Genomic DNA, 19368 nt, shown 5'->3' on the forward strand with positions numbered 1-19368 from the left:
TACAATTTTTATTTTATTTAGATTAACAAATTATTTTTTATCAAGATCAAACGAATTCAATAAATAATTTATTGTCAATGACATTGCATATACATATATATTAATATTTTGTTACTTTAATTTTATCAAATTTGTAGATATATAAAATATGTTATTAACTTGGTTATTGTGAGTTTGTTCGTAGATTCATCATTTTTATTTTTAGCAAATTTGTATTTACATTTTTTGATTGGTGTACTTTTTTTTTATAATGAATGAATGAATATTATTTTTAAATAAAAAAAATCATTTAGATAATTAAAATAAATAATTTGACAAATGTTACTTTTTTTTAATAGTTGTATTTTTTAGTATACGTGCAAAAAAACTTAAAATAATATTAATTGTAATGAGGAAAAAATATTGCTTTTGAGAAAATTTTATAATTTGTTGCCAATAAGAAGGAGAAAAGTAATTTTAATTTGGAACTCAATATTGACTTTTTTAAAAACAACCCTTAGTTATTTTTTAAATTACCAATTTTGCACTTAAGCCAACGGTATTAACCCTTAGTTATTAATTAAAAAATAACAGCAATTAATTGAGAAAGAGAAAAGAAGAACGCGACACCGTTGTTGAACGAGGTAGGGCGCAGGCGCACCCATTATTCCTAATTCTTTCGACTTTTAGTTTTGTTTTGGTTTAAAGTTTCATTCAATTGAGGCTACAGTTTTCTTTATATATCGAGTGTTGTTTCGTAACATTAGAAAACTGGAAAAGGGTTTTAGTAATGCAATCATGAATTTGTCATACGAATTTTCGAATATTTAATGGTTTATTTGATTTTATGCATAGATTAAGTGTGTGTAAAGCCATGGAAGAGATGCTGGGTTCAGCAACAGCAACGACAACAACAACAACAACAATCAACTCTTCTAATATAGGATTTCAGGTTCTTTGTTTCTTTCCCTTTTTTCCCTATTATTCTTTTTCTTCTTGTTCTTGTGATTGTAAATGTATTTTGGGATGGTGTTGCTGTGATATGCAGCTATTGAAGAAGCAGGGTTGGAAAGAAGGGACTGGTCTTGGAGTATCTGAGCAGGTTTTGTTTCTTGCTCTCTCTTTTTCATTATTCACTGCCAAAAATTGCTGTGAATGATGATGGAATCATATCTTTTAGCTCTTCTGTTACTTCATGCCATTTTTTAATGATACTGTGTCACCCTGAATGGGGGAAGTTACCTTTAAGGTACTTAAATTTGTAGAGTAAATACCCCAAAATGGTCTTTGAAATTGTGGATATTTTGAAAATGATACATGGAATTACAAAATTTTAATCAAATTTGTCTCTCTGTTGGTATTTGCAGGGACTAGAATGATATTAAATTTGTAATATTGGGATTAATTTTAATGTAGAGGGACAAACTTGATTAACATTTTGCAATTCTAGGGGCCCTTTACTCTAAATTTGTATTTTTTCAGTCAAGTTAGTTCTTAGGTCTGGGTCTTTCTGCCCTAATTAATTGGCACATTCAGGGACTAATTTAACCGGGGAAAGGGAACTTTGGGTTAAATTAGTATTGAAGTATAACAATTGATGGAATGCCTAAGCAGAACTGATGGCAACAAAGTTATGCTTGTTTTCTCATCCCGATTCCAAAAGTAACAGTTAAGCTCATGTTTCAGTATTTCTCTCATATCTATAAATTACTCTATCTTGATCATAAGAAAAAGGTTTTGGAACTTGCAATAGTTCTGATGAATAAATTTAATTTGGAAACAGGGTAGATTAGAACCTGTGGAAACTCATGTGAAGAATAATAAACGAGGTTTGGGAGCTGATAAAGTGAAGAAAAAGGCTGTGAAACCTGATCACGGTGATTCCTCCAAAGGAGATAATAAGCAGGTACTTTTTTCCTTACGGTTTGCTTTTGTTTCCAAAGGCTTTGGTGGTTGTTATAAACAATTTACAATAATAAGTAGCTATGCAAAATGGTGCTGATTTTTTCATTTGGAACGGGAAACTTACGATAGTCTCCAAAGGTTTTCTTATTTCAAGTAGTACTAGTTGCCCATGTTATTTTATTGAGATAGATTTTAATAACAAAGGCGACATATAGAATTATGCAAACTACAGTAAGATTAACTTCAATTATACTATCAATCTATGAAGGAGAAAGTCTGCATAGATTAAGATGAGAAACTCACAATAACCATTTTGAGTTTGATTTATGTCTGGAAGATTAACCATAGAAGGCATATATTTGTTAAGAAGATTGATGGAAGTATAAGATGAATTAAACCAAACTATATACATTTTCTTTCTATTTTTTTGGAAAAGGCGCAAGATAATCTAGATAGGTTTTATGGATGACTCTAAAGTGTTCAAATTGCTTATACTTGAGCAATAGAAAATATATATATGAAGGGGTCAAGTAGTGTAAGAACACAAGGTGGAAATACAAAAGACCTTTTGATAACTACAAATCTGCATTAAATGTCACTTTCAGCCCATATATTTTTATCTTTCTTCTAGATATGCTTAGTGCTTACCAAACATATCCATTTAGATAGAGAATAGCCCATTAGTTAGAGGCAAAAGGAGGCCAAGGAAAACTATAAACCAAACATTAAGTTTGATTTAGAGGTAATATTGATCGTTGTAGTTGATATTTGTAATATGTATTTGTATTTGTATCTTAAGTAATATGTAGATAGTGGGGAAAGGCCTAGTTGATATTTGTAATTGGATATGTGTGCACCAAAATAATATGTACTTGTAATTAGATAAGGAAGCATAGTATCACTATAAAAGAATCAAGGTATAGGGTCAATTTATATATTGAACAACTATAAGTAATTAGTGAAATACTGCATTTTCTTTGTCTAGAGTCGTTCTATTCGAATCCCCTCCCCTATTTTCTCTTAGGAAAAACTCTTGCTTTACGACATTTGTCATTCTGACTGTACTCTGAATATATTTTAAGTATTTTTACGTCTAAGTTTTATTGAAGGGTCATTTTTCTGAAGTTTTTAGTTTTTACCTCTTCTTTTTAAATTTAAAAGAAATGATTAAGACTACCAAAATTGAAAATAAGAGAGATGAAGCAACAAGTAGAAGAAAGTAAAAATTGATTATAATAAGTAGCAAATTTTATGTACTACTGCGGTATCTTTATTTTCTACATAATTCTCTCCGTTTCTTATTTTTAAAGAATAGAAGAAAAATATTCTGAATATGATTTCGTGTTGTTCATTGACTTCAATTTGTTTCAGGAACATTTGTCTCAAAAGAAAACCAAAGCACTTTCTAAACGAGTGAAAAAGATGCAAGAATTTGAAAAGAAGATGCAGGAAAAGGAATTTGAGCGCGCTTTCTTTAGAGAGTTCTGGCCTGAAAATGTATGAATATTAACAGGTTCATAATATTGAACGTCAGCATTTCCTCTTGCATTCACTTTCTAAGTAATGAAGAAGATTTCAGAGTCTGTGCAAGTTGGAGATCTCAAAGGTGTTTTCCCCAAGATACATACAGGATCTAGGAAAGAGTTTTGCAAACTGAAGGAGTTACACCTTCTTTTTCGTGTGTAAATAATCAACTACTTTTTTCCAAATCATTTGTACAATATAGAAATATGCAAAAAGCATAGGGAAGGTTACGAGAGTCACGCCCCTTCTGTTTTAAAAAATTGATGTATTCACATGTATTTCATTTAGAAAATAAATATTTAACTTAGCTTTCCCCAAACATTTGTTTTCACTCCGGCCCATGGAAGTGATATGTTACTTTATCCTATTGATCGCAAAGATTGTGGTAATCAAGGTGAATGTTATCTAGTTGACAAAAACAAAATACACAAATCTATTAGTAGTGTTCATGTACATGTTACTCTTAGAATAAATATTTAACTTAAGTTAAAATATAAATTTTAATCTTATAAAAAAAATGAATTTGTATGTTTATATTTAAAATTTTGTTAGTTAATGTTTTGAAAATAGAGATATTATAATCCAATTCAATATAAAATGATGTATGTAAATCAAATTTTAGAGTAAACAAATTAAAAAAAGAGTTGCCAAAGTGGTGCGGTTTTCATTTTCAATTGTATACTTGTTAACATTTTTAATATTTTTTTTTACATATTTAAAGACTTTATTTTATTTAGTCATATTTAAAAACTTTATTGTAAAGGAAAGTTTAAATATGTTAGCATATATGATAAAATACTCTTTATTTTTTTAATAAGATATACCATAAAAAATTGAAAATATATCTTATTAAATACACTAACAAGTAACACCAAACTTTTGGCATGTTCCGTATACACAGCTGATAATGACACTAATTGGCTTCTACAATCTCAAGTGTGAAAACTAAAATAAGTAAATAAAAAAATTACTAACCTTGTGTATGCAACAAAATATTTACAGCTCAATAAATCCATCTCAAGAGCACAAAGTCAGAAATAAACACGTGGCTGCATATCATTAATTAACTAGATATATATTTTCTAATTACAAAATTTGGAATGAGTTTAATCTTTATTATGATATGATTGATACATTAAATAGCAAATTTCTCCGCGTAAGAACTCCCCCTATCTTAGGAAAGATATCGTTAAAGCGGTAAGAAAATATGTTAGTCTTATAACTAAACTTTATTGTGAGAATTCATAGTTAATAGAAATAAGGTTGTGTTTAGACCATCGAAAGAATCACAAAACATTGCTTGTCCTCATAAAAACTGTGGAACATGGATACTATGGAAGTCATGACATTTTTATTATAAAAATAAAACAAAGAAACCATAACATGTAATATGATGTGGTGTATATATATAATAAAAGTATATAATTAGTCTTTATAAAAAAAATAAAATTAGTAAATAAATGAAAGAGTTTTATTTATCGTTGTCACTTTAGTACTTTTTCTTTACATTATATATTTATTTCATTTATTTTATTCTCTAATTTTATTTTTTTTAAACTTACTTAGTTTTTATTCCTTTAATAGACCCCTACGTAATATATGTGACACAAATGTTACAGCTTATATTTGATGGGAATTGAAAAGTCAATAAAAATTAATAAAAATACATGGTAGTGCAAACTCAATTCATAGAAGCGTCATTAATACATACTCATAAAACCTCCCACAAAATAGTCTAATTAATTCCAAAAGAGTAAGTGCATTCAGCAAAAAGTACCAATTAGCAAAGTAAGTCCACTGTGCACATTCAATAGTGAATTTGAATAGTGAATTTTTTTAAACTCATTTATTAAGGTTTTTTATACTTCCAATAAAAGGAAGAATAAAAATTCATAAATGATCATTTTACACTTTTAAATTAATCAATGCAGAAATGTAAAATATCTTAGTCCATGTTGCTGCTTAGATTATGTTTGAATGTGAACATGCACTCCTTCCTAATCATAGCCAACAAACAACTTTGGAAATTAACCAAAATAGAGAAATTGCTAAACATGTCCCAAATGTTTAAAATGGTGGATTGTGAAGATAAGAAGAAGAAAAACTCATACCATAGATACACATTTTGACAAGAATATGTCCATTATTTTTTCAACTCTATAAATATTCTTATATCTTCCATATCACTTCATATAATTGATTTTCATACTGGTCATAAGTTTGCAAAAACCATGATGAAGTTTGTATTCCTTTTAATCTGTTCATACTTTTGACGGCAGTGCCATTGAACAGCTATGCTCAATATGATTACTTTATTTTTGTGGAGCAATGGCCACCTGCTTACTGCAGGAGTAAGGTTGGCTGCAAAAAACTAAGCTTGTTTACGAGGCATGGTATGTGGCCTTCAAACAACTCTAATCCACAACCATCTTATTGCTACCCCAATGATCAACAAGTGGCAAAGTTGAAGGAAAAAAAATGGTAAGTTTTATTATAAAGAATAAGATTTTACTTTTTCAGATTTTTAGTGACAAACCACTTACTAAATTTTTGATTATATAGTCGGTCCAACTATTTTGTTAGTCTTTATTCTAATTTATATTTTATATAATTAATTTTTCATCAGATTTCTAAAGGAGAGGCTGGCCTCAAAATTTCATGGCCTGCTTTAAATGAACAAGACTTCAACTTTTTTGAAGTATAGTTGAGGAAACATGAAACAGCTTCATACAAAACATTTGACCAAAGTCAATATTTTCACCGTGTAAATGACTTATGGAAGGACTTAAATATTTATGATATACTTATAAAAGAATGTATTTCTCCAAGTTCCTCATCCAATCAAACTAGAGTAGATTTCATAAAAGCCATAAGTAATCGGGGTTACAAATCTTAAAGCTGAACTTCATTGTTCCTCTTCTGAGTTATTAGAGGTTAGGTTGTGTTTGAATCACGCCGGAAACAAGTACATAAATTGTTTATTTTTTGGAAATTATGAAAATACCTTTAAATCGAAGCCATGATATTGTTTTTGTACTATGTTATAAAATATTAATGAATATATTAATGAATAAATAAAAGAAAATTTGCATTCTTCCTTAGGGGAGATTTGCATTCTTCCTTTTCCTAGTGTATTTAATTATACTTATTTTATTCTTTTGGTCTCCACTGATTTATTTAAATAGAAAAGATCAACAAGCCTACTAAGCTTAATTCTATTATGATTAGTAATTTGAATTCAACTTTAAGTTATTTATGATCAGTAATTTGAATTCAGCTTTAAGTTTAATTTGGGATCCTTTTTAATCTTGTAAAGATCACCAAACATATTTTTGTACCAAGATCATCATGGTTTGTAACACTATAATTCCGTCTATCATCTTTAGATTTAGAAGAAAAAACTGAACCATCTATATGGGCAGTTAGACTATTTAAATCTAATAATTCATAGAACTACAACACCATACTATAATTGTAGAAAGTTAGGTTGACTTCCTTTCCAAATTAAACCCATCAATTTTATTATTATTATTATTATTATTGAAAAAATGAAAAGAAACAAAGGGAGAGAATATATGATTTTTAGGTTAGGCCCATCTGAATCTGAAGGAAAATAAAAAGAGATTTAGAAATTCCAAAGAAAAAAAGAAAGAAAATAGTACTCTAAGGAAACCGAAGACACGCGGCGACAATGAGAGAAAAGAAAAAAGATTGGTTCTGGTGGTGGTAATAGGTGTTTGTAGCAAACTTGCTCCGTTTGATTTACAATTTTGATAGGTTATTTCTACCACTGAGTTTGTTATTTTAATATACATTATGAGTAGTTTTTTATTCTCTCAATTTGATGAAAGTTTTTCACGTTAAAAATTGTGTTTGTCTAATATTTAATTTTCTACCAATTATTATTGCTATGTGAAATTGTATTTTCTGTTTGGCCATTTATCTGCACATGTGGGGGAAAAATATTTCGCATTATTGACATAATTATCTTTGATGTTTGCCAACAAAGTGGTATGCTCAGTTGATTTGTGCATTTAAATGGATGAGGAAAATAAATGTCCGAATATGATTAAACACAATTCTTCTAATTACACATTTTGGAAGACTCTCTTGAAAAACATGTTATACAGTAAAGATTCGTATGATCTTATTGAGAGTGACATTGCTAAATTCACAAATAAATCTAACGCTGACAAAAAAAGATGAATAGAAAGGCAGTGGCGCTGATCAGACAATGGTTGGATCTGAGTGTATATCCATATGTTGAAACTGAAATAAATGCTAACAGTATGTGGGAAAAATTAAAAGAGTTGTATGAACGAAAGAATGTGCAAAATAAAACATTTTTGATTGGGAACCTGGTGAATATGAAATACAAAAATGGGAATTCAATAGCAGAACATATGAGTATTTTTCAAAATACAATGAATCAGTTGACAACCACAAATATTAAATTAGATGATGAGTTGTAAGAGTTGTTATTGTTGAGTTCCTTGTCTGATAATTGGGAAGTTCATGTTGTGAGGTTGACCAATTCAGCTCCAAGTGTAAAGTTGAAAATGTCAACAGTTAAAGAGAACATGTTGAATGAAGAAGCTCGAAGAAAGGAACGCGGTTTGATTGGTTCTTCCTCAAAGTCAGAAGCACTAGTTACAGAGTCACGGGAGAGAAGTCAATCTAGAAACTTCCATAGACACGACAACTCTGCAAGTCGTAGCAAGTCTAAGACTAGAAAAGAAGTGATATGCTATCATTGTGGCAAAGAAGGCCACATAAAAAGAAATTGTGGATTCCTTAAGAGAGATCAATCAAGTGAAAAATATGAAGACAAAGAGAAGAAAAATGATAAAGATATAGTAGCAGTTACATTTGTTAGTAATGTCTACATTGTTTGTGATGATAATTCCATAAACCTTGCATGTCAAGTTTCAACTTGGATTATTGATTCGGGTGCCTCATATCATGTTACTCGTAGACTTGATTTCTTCTCATCTCACAGTGCTGTTGATTTTGGCATGGTAAAAATGGGAGATGAAAGAGTATGTAAAATTATCGGAATGAGAGATGTTTGGGTTGAAACTGGGATTGGATGCAAGCTTCAAACGAAGAATGTTAGATATGTTCCTGATATTCGTCTCAATTTGATTTCGGTGAAAGCCTTAGATATTGAGAGTTATTACACTTACTTTGGTGGTGGTATATGTAAAATCACCAAAAGGTCCCTAGCGGTTGCAAAGGAGCAAAATTTCACTTCTCTCTATAGGATGCCTACGAAGCTATGCAAGGAAGAAGTGAATACAATTGAAGATACATCTTTGATTTATGGCATATATGTTTCAGTCACTTGAGTGAGAAATGACTCAACATACTTGCGAAGAAAAATTTTCTTTATGTGAAAGGTACATCTCTAAAACTTGCACTAACTGTTCTGCTGGAAAACAACATAGAGTTTGTTTTCATACTAATGTTTGTATGATGGATAGTCAATCTCTTAGTGGTGCGTCATATTTTGTTACTTTTATTGATGACAACTCTAGAAAAGTGTAGGTCTTTCCTTTGAAATCTTAAAGACTAGGTACTTGGAGTCTTCAAGCATTTTCATACAAGAGTTGAAAGAAAAAAATGAAGGAAATTGAAATGTGTTCGATCAAATAACAATGGTGAATACAGAGGTCCGTTTGAAGAGTACTGTAGAGAACATGGAATCAAGCTTGAGGAAAACAATTCTAAAGCCACCTCAGCATAATGGTGTTGCAGAGAGAATGAATCATACGATTAATGATATAATCAGATGTATGCTCTCTCATGCAAAGTTATCAAAATCCTTTGTTCACGTTCCAAGAGATGAGAGGTCCAAGCTTGATAGTAAATCCAAACAGTGTGTATTCGTCGGTTATGGTGATAAAGAATTTGGTTATAGATTGTAGGATCCGGTTGACAAGAAAATTATCAGAAGCCGAGATGTGATATTTCTTGAAGACCAGACTATTGAAGATTTTGATAAAGCTGAGAAACAAAAATCTTCCAGAAGTTACATTGATGTTGCACCTAAACCCCCTAGAAAAACTTTTGTTTATAGGGAATTATGCACGTAGATGGTGAGAATGTAACTGATGGTCATGTACCTCACCATGATGAGTAGGTTCCAGTTGAGTCACTAGTCAAGTTTGAGTTGAGAAGATCTACTAGAGAACTTCAACCTTCTCAAAGATATCCTCCACATGAGTATGTGATGATCCCTGATAGTGGAGAGACAGAGTACTATCAAGAAGCTATTACAGATGTTGATAAAGAAAAGTGGTTGAAGGTCATACAAGAAGAGATGAATTCCTTGCATGAGAATCACAATTTGGTAAAGTTACCTAAGAGTAGAAAAACACTCAAAAACAAATGGGTATATAAGATAAAGGCATAAGAGAATAGATCTCAACCAAGATACAAAACAAGATTGGGTAGTTAGATTATTTAAATCTAATAATTCATAGAACTACAACACCGTACTATAATTGTAGAAAATTTTAATTTAATTTAGAAAACAATCCATGTTAAAAGGAAACTCCATGATGCCAATCAAGACTTTCAAGTTATCTTCTATTTAATATTGAATGGGGAAACAAAAAAGAGGCAAAAGAATATACAACCTGATGCCAAATACAAAATGAATGAATAGACAAAAGAATAAATAAATCAGAATATCCTTTTAATATATGATGGTTACCCCGAAAATATTGTCAACCTTTGCCCGTATCAAGTAACCCAATATCATTTTCTTTTCTTGGACTCTTCAGGCTTAACGAGTTCAACAGGAGCAGCAGGTATTTTGATCCACCATTCTCTAACCCGCCTTATCCATCTTTTGCTACTTTCTTTCCTACATGGCATCTCCCTTGTGTAACACTCAACGAATATCACCAAAATTATGTATTTTGGAGGAACAAAAGCAAGCACTACAGCTATGAAAAATAGAAATAGGGCAACCTTCTCTGTAGCCTGTAGGACAGATGTTAAACTTCAGAAAATATTCTACAGAAGACTTGCGTACCAACAATCTGACTGAATCAATTTGGTTTTTAAAATCAAACAATTTACAATATATGTCAATCAGCAGATACTTTATAGAATAGAAAACTAGCAATGCTACAAAGGATGACACTAAATGATGCATGTTTGGATTCACTTTTGTTGGAGACAATAGTGATATTAGAAACATGAAATTGATTTTGAAAATGGAAAGGAGAGAAGGAAAAATGGGAGGAAAGATACCCACCTTGTTTGAATGTCAAACACCCCACAATTACGGGGGAGACTAAAAAGAACAATAAAATGAGAGAGTTATGGAGGGTTTTTAAAAATTCTCCTAATCGTTCCCCTTGTTCTAAAAATGCAGGGGAAGAGTTTGCTTTATGAGAACAGTTTCCATTCCTTAATTGACTAATTGCAACGCGGACCTGTACTTGAAAAATGATTTATGGAACTAGTGGTGATGAATGACTGTGAAGTTTGGGATTGCAAGAGCTTTTACTGATTAGCTCAGGTGTTGACAGTTAGCACATATTTCATCATTGAACCCCAGAGGTTATTGCATACATATTAAAAGAAGATATTTTGTCCTAACTACATCCACAACGTTTGAATTTTTCTTCGAAGTAAACAATGACTAGAATACTCACCTGTGGTAATATAGCAAGTAGAAGAGCTCTTACTTTTAGTAGAACAATATTTCCAGCTTGAATACACGATTCAAACTGCGTAATGGCTTCTTGCAATGTCAGCAGTTGTTCTACTGCATTTCGATTTGGCGGAGGTGTTACTGTGAAGGCTTCTAATGAACCTCCCTTTCTAAAATGCCTATGCCAGAGCATGATAATTGCAATGAACACAAAAATGGATGGCAATAAGTACTGGATCCACCCCCTGTACATCAATATTAATTGAATGTTTTATTCATCCAATCCACAGAAGTCAAACTTAACACAAAAATATTATTTATTAACAGTCGTTACTCAGCCACTGTCTGATCCAGGTGGCAGTCAATCTGTTCAATAAGATTAAAGTGATGCAACTTATTACTTTCATTCTTAAATGTGGATTTGAGATTTAATGCCCTTGACTTCGTGTTCAAGTACAGAGATTGAGAATGGTGTCAAAAACCTGGTGGACCTTGCTGGAGATAACTTACCAACAAAGAACTACATGGACAAAAACAGGGTCAAGGATATTCAATGTTCTTGAGCCTTGATGAGAATGTCAAGCATTGGAGAGAAAGGGAAGCAATATATGTCAACGAACATAAAAACAATTCTCTGGTCCTTCTCATTTACTTATTTATTCATTTATTCTCATTTATTTTTGTTTTTGGAAGTCTCTTTGACTATTTTACCTTCAGCATTTATAATTAATTCTCAAAACTCTGTAACTGCTGAATGTTAATACCAAATAGTGATGAACTCGAGCTTTGTAGATATAAATGTGAGAAAAATGCTAAGAGATTTATAAACCCATTGTTGGGCATTAGATGCTAGCTTAAGGATTGGGACCAAGTGGTCACATGGACATACAACATTGATGGGACAAAAGCTGAGGCTAAAACTGACACAAGCCTTTTAAAATGTTCAAAACTAAAGATAGGAAAACATGTATAAGTCAGAATGCAATAGAGTTGAGAATTGAAGATATCAACTGCTGAGAACAGGAAATAACATATTTGTAAAAAAAAGTGGAAGAATTTTGAACGGCATAAAGTTTCGTTGAATAAGGGTGCCACTGATATTTAGGTGGAAAGCAGCCAACGGGGAACAGTAATTATGAACAGATATTAATATGGTCAACTAGTTATAGACTGATTTTAAAACAAAACAATTACCTTATAATCACATAACAGCCGAGTAGCAAAAAGGCTGTTGATCTATAGAAGTATTTCCACGAGGCCAAAAGTTGAAGTCGGTTAGCAGATTCGATGACTGGGAATAGTAATTCCTACAAGGAGTTAAAAGAATTAACCACGCCATATAACAAAAGCATTGACTCCATTTGTTTTTCTCTTGTCATCTTGGGAAGCCTTATAACTTGAGTTTGAAAGGCTAAGCCACTCAATGGACATCCTAACCCAAAGAACATACCTTTCAGACTGAAAATTTAAAAACATTTCAAATAGAAGAAATACATAGAAATTACATGAACAAAGTAGAGAGTGAATGATACTATGGGGGAAAAAGGTTTACTTTTTGTTCTCATTTAGAACCCATCCCATTAGTATTCTTTGGTGCTGAAGGAGTTTTATACTTCCAGTTTGCTTTACATCATATCACAACATTTTGTTCTTATTTTATTTTCATCCCTCTTTGCTTTTACTATAATTTCCATGATAAAATAAAATTAAGATTTATTTTTTTTAGAAAAAATTATTATGGAAAGTAAATAATAACAAACCTTCATTACTGCAACATTTGTATCGATGCCCTCAACCTTCACTTGGTCCACGGTTGCCTGTGCAGCTTCTGCTTTTCCAGTGTCCATAAGGGATTGTTTAACTGCCACTTCCAAGGGATTTATCTCACCAACTCGGATATCACCAATAACAGTTGTTTCTTCATAGATATCAACTGCCTTTTTTGATTTGAAACCAAGACAAAAGAGTGCCACAACTGCTGCTGGAGACACTGCTGGTTGCTTTTTTGTATCTACACTCGCCGGAATATCACGTTTACCAGAAACAGCAATTAAATTCGTTAAGCTATTTGACAGGGTTTGCATGATCATATCTCCCCGAGGAAGAGTTTCAGCTAGGTTAAAAGCAAGTAATGTTTTATAGTTGGATGAGAAAAATTTGAAAGCTTCTTTAAGTGCTCGATAGCGGAAGACACCTAGATTAGCCCTGGCAAGTATTTCTGATTTCTGTGTATCTTTTAGGCCGAATTTCCTGACAAGTACATGTGCCCGTAGGATCTCCAAACTTATGTCCAACCAGTAGTCACGGCGCAAGTTTGCTTTAAATTCAGGGAATTCAAAGTAAACAGGCTCTGCTCTGTCAATACATTTTGGAAAATCATAAAACTTGAAGTGGAAAGCAAGGGAAACATATGGCAAAGTCACATAAGATAATTACAGCAAGTGACATACACAGAAGTTGACTTGTACATGACAGCTTTATCAAAGAGACGAGCACCAAGGGGCCCAGTCAAGTCAGGTTTTATGACCTGTTTCATGTCAGTGCCCAGATCATATCGAACAGCTTTCTCATAAACACCAACTCCAAGTGACTCAAAGTACAGAGCATAATTGGTCAGGGTCAACCTCCCTGGAAAGTTCAGAAATTTGAGGTACCACCAACATAGAATATATTTTAGTCGAGCAAATGAACAAAGGGTTCCTAATCAGTTACTTACTATATTATTCGTGCATAAAGCAGAAAGAAAAGGCTAACACATTACACAGCGTGATCTAAAACAGTTCCAAACATACTTAATTGAATAAACTTCCTAAATTTAGATTGAGCATCAAATCCAGGAGAGTACTCCGTGTATACCCTTCCATGCAAAATATCTTACATTATATCTAACAACATAAGTTGTCCCTTTGTGACCAATTGGTGAAAAGTAAATTTTATTCTATCAAGAAGAAGTACACCTACTTGAAAGATTGGACAAACAAAAAGGAAAATGGAGCTGCTAGCCACCAATGAGCAGTATCTCACGACTCAGTAACCATTAGAAACAACATGTCCATTTCAATAAATGTATACTCTATTTTGAACATTGGAATGACTCACCAGGCCATGCAGCGATTCCAATATGTTGAAGAACTGGTTGAGTTGGAATTGTCCCATCAACATCAAGGACTATCTCTTCTTCAGCAAGCTGAAGATTTCCAACAGAACTGGCGAGCACATGCTTAGAATTCCTGATAACCCTGCACACGTAACTCGCCATAAGGAAATAGGAAGCACACGAACAATGCAGTAAACAGACAATGCAAGCAACACAATCTTAGGAAAAGAACCGTACTTGTCAAGGGATCTTAAGTATTTATCATAAACAAGAAAATGAAGTCTACGTCCAGAAGAACTAGTGAGCGCATCAAAGAGATTGTGGACAGTTATTATATCAGCAATAACAATACAAACAGGAGCTATACGTGAGAAAGCCTCAAAACCAACCGTCTTCTTATCATCAACCTAAAACATCATTGCAATTGCATACATTGTTAGCTAACATTTGAATTAAAAAAGGCGCTATTAGTATAGTCTCTGAATTACTACATGAATTTAATTTGTATATACACTATCAATGAAAATCATTTTTTACACATGCATTAAATCACATCTCGCCAGGTAGGTATTTGCATAGATATTTTAGGAACTAAAATAGTAAAATGATGTCATGGTGTAATTTGATTGGATGCATATCTAAAATAATTTTACACTGTCCCAATATAGAAATTAATCTTTCATTATCAATTTTCGTTGTATATGATGTAATTATGATTAGTGTTGGTGGAAGTGTAGAACCTGAACCGCCATATTTGTGGAACTGGAATAAAACAAGGAAGCATCATCCTCATCCACAGCGGTTTCATCTTTACGGAACCTAGGAGTTTCCTGAAATTATAATCGAGATCATAACACATCCACATTAATAATTAATTGATTAAACTAGTAATAATTATTAAGAAAGAGAAAATAATTAATGTTTCAAGATTGGAACCGTTGTGATGAGTTGATCAGTGTGAACGCTAGGAGCTTCCCAGGCAAGCATGACGTCAAATGTCAAACGACGGAACTCAGAATCTCTCAAATAATCAGAAGTTCTAGTCAATTTGTGAAGCGCTTTGAAGGAGCAAAATTCCAAAAGGTTTCTAGCGTATGTTAGAAGTTCTTTAACTCCAAGAGGAAGTTCCGAATCGAAGGCGTGTTGCAATTCATCCGTAGACGCTCCAAGGATCCTGCAACAGCGAGAGACGACGGAGTTGGCGATGGGAGAGAGTTGAGGAATAGGTTTGGGGGAATTGACGGAGTCATCGACGGCGTCGAGGTCAGGTTTGTTGCGATGGAAGAGAGATTTCAGAGAGTGGTGATGGTTTCGGAGGATACTTTCCCACATTCCTCCGAACTTGCTTCCGTTGTTATTTGTATCATCATTCTCTTCCTCCATTTCCATTTCTTCTATAAATCGATTCAGTTTCGTTGGTTTCGTTTTCATGATCTATTTGCTGCAATGCAATCCGCGCCAACTTTACTTCTTCTGATTCGCTGATTTCGATCTTCTTAATTACTAACTACTCGGTAGTTTTCATGTTTCTATGCCTTCTTTCCATATCAATTTTTTTTTCTTTTTTTACTGTTTATTCATTATTAATTTGTTTAATAAGGTGTGTTTCTGGCAGAAGACCGTTACCAAATAAGTTGGGATAATTCTTTTTTTTTTTTTGTCGAGAAAGTAAGTTGTACAGAAATTCGTATATTTAAAATGCAACTTTTTGAGTTTAGTGGGACATCTGAAATTAAAATTAAATTACAATTAATAAATTTATTTTAAATTTAATTGTGTTTTTGTCAATATTTTATCAATTCTTGATTTAAATTTTGGTGGAATTTATTTTAAAATAAATTTTATCTTGAAAATTTGTAGTTACAAAAATTGGTTCGTATTTGGTAATTATGATATTTTAAAAGTGAAGTGAGGCAATATTCAAGTAAAGTATTGATTCCAACAAAATAACAACTAAGTACGTTGTGTGAATGTGAATTTGGGAGATTATGTATTGTATGGTTATTCGGTTTATGTGTATTTTTTATGTTATTCTTTTGTTGATTCATACATTTTTGCTGCCACTAAATTTTGGATTTATTTTTGTTGATGTATCATGTTTAAATAATGAGCTCATAAGTCTCTAAAATTATATGATAATGCATAAATAGACTGAGTTTCCTCACAGTATCATGCATTAAAATGATTAGTCTCCTTGTAACTTGAGAGTCAGGTTTCCATTTTGTTTGGCTGAAACTCTCTCTATATGTGTTGTGTTCATATAAGACATGTAAACAACCGGTACATTTTTATTTATAGTTTCGTTTTTAATACAAATTTTTTATCTTTAGTCCATTAACATGTGTCATATTCTACTCATTGGATTTTTCTGTGGGAGCAATTGGGATTTCCTTCTCTCATTTTTTTTCACATTAGCACTCTCAAATTTGAATTTTCAATAAACCTTTATTATTTATTTAGTTCCTTAATTTAACAAATGTAGTACATTACAAAATTTTATATTTGTAATGAGTAAAATCAAATTTTACAAATTTAGTAAGTATAAAAAATATATTTAGAGTTTTAAACAATTTAACAAATTATGAGTGTTTTAAAATTTAAAAATGGTTGAAGTTACTTAAATAAAAACAATTTATAAATATTAACAAAAATGGTTCACAAATTTATTGACAAGCACTTGTGTTTCTTGGGCAGTCCAACAAGCTTCAAACTCAATAAATAGTAATATTTTCTTCTCTTAATCAAACTCTCTTATTGTCCTTAAATTTCTTAAAGGTCTCCATTAAATGTGAGTTAATTCACCGAGATATTTCTACACCTTCTATCCTTTTGATCAAAACCATCATCAATTTGATTGATTGAAGAATATTTTCTTTGGTTCTCAACACATTGTGTGTGTGATTACTAAAATTCAAACCTATATTCTCATTCTTCCTCCTTATGGAGCAAGTACTAAGCGCAAAAGATAATAAAAAAGAGGAATGAAATTGTCCTTTTATTAATTTTTTTATGACCAATGATATTTGAACACAATATTAAACACAAATTTTTGTGGCCCCCCCACACAACACACAATCTCTCTCTTTATTAAATTTCCCCCATTTTTTTTATTTTCTCCCTTTTTTACTTTCTCGTTTTTGTCTCTCTTTTTTCAAATTTTTTTTGTCTTCCTCTCCAAAAATAAACACATTCATCTTCCTTTTCTTCCATTTCCTCCTTTTTCCTTTTATTTACAGATTTTAATCAAAATTTTTATGAAGTAACTTGAGCAACTTCATCTCCTCACTTGCAAGGTAACTTGGTACATTGTTTTGCTTAGATAAGATTTTTTATTTTTTTTTATTCATACACGTTTTCTGCTTCTGGTTAATAATATAAGCATTATTGGTTAATGAAGTACCATAGGTGGTTAATGACTTATTTTTGTCTAAAAATTAGGGTTGTGAACTATTAATTAATCATGTTAATTATTTTTGTCAAAATATTAAGTTTCATCGCTTTTAATCAATGATGTTAATCAGATTTGAAATGTTAAGTTTCATATTATGTGATTGGTAATGTTTAAATTCTGGGTCTTTCTGAGTTTTTGTTTCTAGTTAATAGTGTAAACATTATTGGTTAATGAAGTACCCTAGGTGGTTAATGCCTTATTTTTGTCTAAAAATTAGAGTTGTGAACTATTAATCAATCATATTAATTATTTTTGTCTAAATATTAAGTTTCATCACTTTTAATCAATGATGTTTATCAGATTTGAAATGTTAAGTTTCATATTATGTGATTAGTAGTGTTTAAATTCTGGGTCTTTCTAATTTTTTGTTTCTGGTTAATAGTGTAAACATTATTGGTTAATGAAGTACCATAGGTGGTTAATGATCAGATTGAATTATTTTTTGTAGTTTTTGTGTGACATTTGCACTATCAATTGAAACTTCATGGATTGTGGTACTATTGAAGATGAAGGTATCGGAGTTGACGTTTGTACTATCAATTGTACTATCAATTGAAACTTCATGGTTAATGTTGTGAATAACTTGATTAATGAATTCGAACTGAAAACTTGATATTCTAATCAAACAATATATAAACCTCGTTAATGACTTAAAACAATATGGTTAATTCCTTGCACAACTTGGTTAATGGATTTAAACAGAATGGTATACAAAATATAAATCTGGTTAATGGCTTAACGAAATATGGTTAATGTTGTTAACAACTTGGTTAATAAATTCGAACTGAAAACTTAAGCATTTTAAACAAATAAAATTTGAATCTGGTTAATGACTTAATGCCAAGATTGTTATTAAGTTGGATAAAGATGGATTATGGTACATTACAAAATTTGAACCTGGTCATACTCACGAGACGAGTCCTACAAAGGCAAGGTTGTTCAAAGCTAACAAGAAAATGAATTTGCATGTAAAGAGAACAATACAAATCAATGATGATGCGGGAGTGAGGATCAACAAGACATTTCAATCTCTTGTTAAAGATGCAGGAGGACATGAAAACGTACCATTTTGTGAAAGAGACGTGAGGAATTATGTTAACAAGGAACGACACGCAATAGGAAAAGAAGGTGATGGAAATGCCTTGATAAGCTATTTTTGCCAAATGAGGGAACAAAATTCAGATTTTTTCTATGACATAGATTTGGATGATGATTTTCACGTAAGGAATGTGTTTTGGGCTGATGCAAGAAGTAGAGTTGCTTATGAATACTTTGGAGACGTTGTGACTTTTGACACAACATATTTGACTAATAAGTATGACATGTCTTTTGCTGCGTTTGTTGGTGTGAATCACCATGGTCAATCAACATTACTTGGATGTGGACTGTTGTCAGGTGAAGATACAGATTCATTTGTATGACTTTTCAAATCAGGCTTCGTTGTATGCTAGGAAAGGCCCCTCTGGGTATTGTGACTGACCAATGCAAGGCTATGAAAAATGCCATTGAGTTAGTCTTTCCCACAACTCGTCATAGATGGTGTTTATGGCATATAATGAAAAAAATTCCTGAAAAACTCGGTCAATATAGTGAATATAAAAAGATTAAATTTGCATTGAAAGAGGCGGTTTATGACACAGTCACAAAAGAGGCATTTGAAGAAAAATGGTGTTCTTTCATCGAAAAATTTGAGCTTCAACAAAATGATTGGTTGAATGGATTGTATAACGAACGTCATAGATG

At 31.7% G+C, this 19368-nt stretch overlaps 2 protein-coding genes across 5 annotated transcripts; one reads left to right on the plus strand and one right to left on the minus strand.

The window, feature by feature from the left end:
- Positions 1 to 570: 570 nt before the first annotated feature.
- LOC101497292 (G-patch domain-containing protein C1486.03-like) lies at positions 571 to 3861 on the plus strand. 2 transcript variants are annotated; one of them, XM_004497206.4, is made up of 5 exons: positions 571 to 623; positions 835 to 931; positions 1028 to 1081; positions 1763 to 1885; positions 3256 to 3861. In XM_004497206.4, exons 2-5 carry the CDS (start codon positions 854 to 856, stop codon positions 3385 to 3387), a joined length of 387 nt encoding a protein of 128 aa, XP_004497263.1. In that variant the 5' UTR covers positions 571 to 623; positions 835 to 853; the 3' UTR covers positions 3388 to 3861. The 2 variants fall into 2 exon arrangements, with proteins under 2 accessions (XP_004497263.1, XP_004497262.1); XM_004497205.4 differs by lacking the exon at positions 571 to 623 and having other exon boundaries at positions 631 to 931.
- A 5478-nt stretch (positions 3862 to 9339) lies between these two features.
- LOC101497853 (uncharacterized) lies at positions 9340 to 15749 on the minus strand. Of its 3 annotated transcripts, XM_073368106.1 has the most exons (10): positions 15111 to 15748; positions 14915 to 15004; positions 14412 to 14581; positions 14177 to 14316; positions 13528 to 13705; positions 12838 to 13432; positions 12272 to 12384; positions 11079 to 11322; positions 10127 to 10398; positions 9340 to 9647 (listed from the first exon to the last, which is right to left on the minus strand). In XM_073368106.1, exons 1-9 carry the CDS (start codon positions 15603 to 15605, stop codon positions 10171 to 10173), a joined length of 2253 nt encoding a protein of 750 aa, XP_073224207.1. In that variant the 5' UTR covers positions 15606 to 15748; the 3' UTR covers positions 9340 to 9647; positions 10127 to 10170. The 3 variants fall into 3 exon arrangements, with proteins under 3 accessions (XP_073224207.1, XP_004497264.1, XP_073224208.1); XM_004497207.4 differs by lacking the exon at positions 9340 to 9647 and having other exon boundaries at positions 9915 to 10398; XM_073368107.1 differs by lacking the exons at positions 9340 to 9647; positions 11079 to 11322 and having other exon boundaries at positions 10215 to 10398; positions 15111 to 15749.
- Positions 15750 to 19368: the final 3619 nt, after the last annotated feature.

The sequence above is a fragment of the Cicer arietinum genome, chromosome 4 (assembly GCF_000331145.2).
Source record: "Cicer arietinum cultivar CDC Frontier isolate Library 1 chromosome 4, Cicar.CDCFrontier_v2.0, whole genome shotgun sequence".
Classification (NCBI taxonomy): Eukaryota; Viridiplantae; Streptophyta; class Magnoliopsida; order Fabales; family Fabaceae; genus Cicer; species Cicer arietinum.

Coding starts and splice junctions, on each gene's coding strand:
- LOC101497292 (XM_004497205.4), top strand. CDS start 827: ATGCATAGATTAAGTGTGTGTAAAGCCATGGAAGAGATGCTGGGTTCA. Junction 932..1,027: donor CTTCTAATATAGGATTTCAG/GTTCTTTGTTTC, acceptor TGTGATATGCAG/CTATTGAAGAAGCAGGGTTG. Junction 1,082..1,762: donor GTCTTGGAGTATCTGAGCAG/GTTTTGTTTCTT, acceptor ATTTGGAAACAG/GGTAGATTAGAACCTGTGGA.
- LOC101497853 (XM_073368106.1), bottom strand. CDS start 15,605: ATGAAAACGAAACCAACGAAACTGAATCGATTTATAGAAGAAATGGAA. Junction 12,385..12,837: donor CAAATGTTGCAGTAATGAAG/GTTTGTTATTAT, acceptor AACTCCTTGTAG/GAATTACTATTCCCAGTCAT. Junction 10,399..11,078: donor TACTTGCTATATTACCACAG/GTGAGTATTCTA, acceptor TCTGTCCTACAG/GCTACAGAGAAGGTTGCCCT.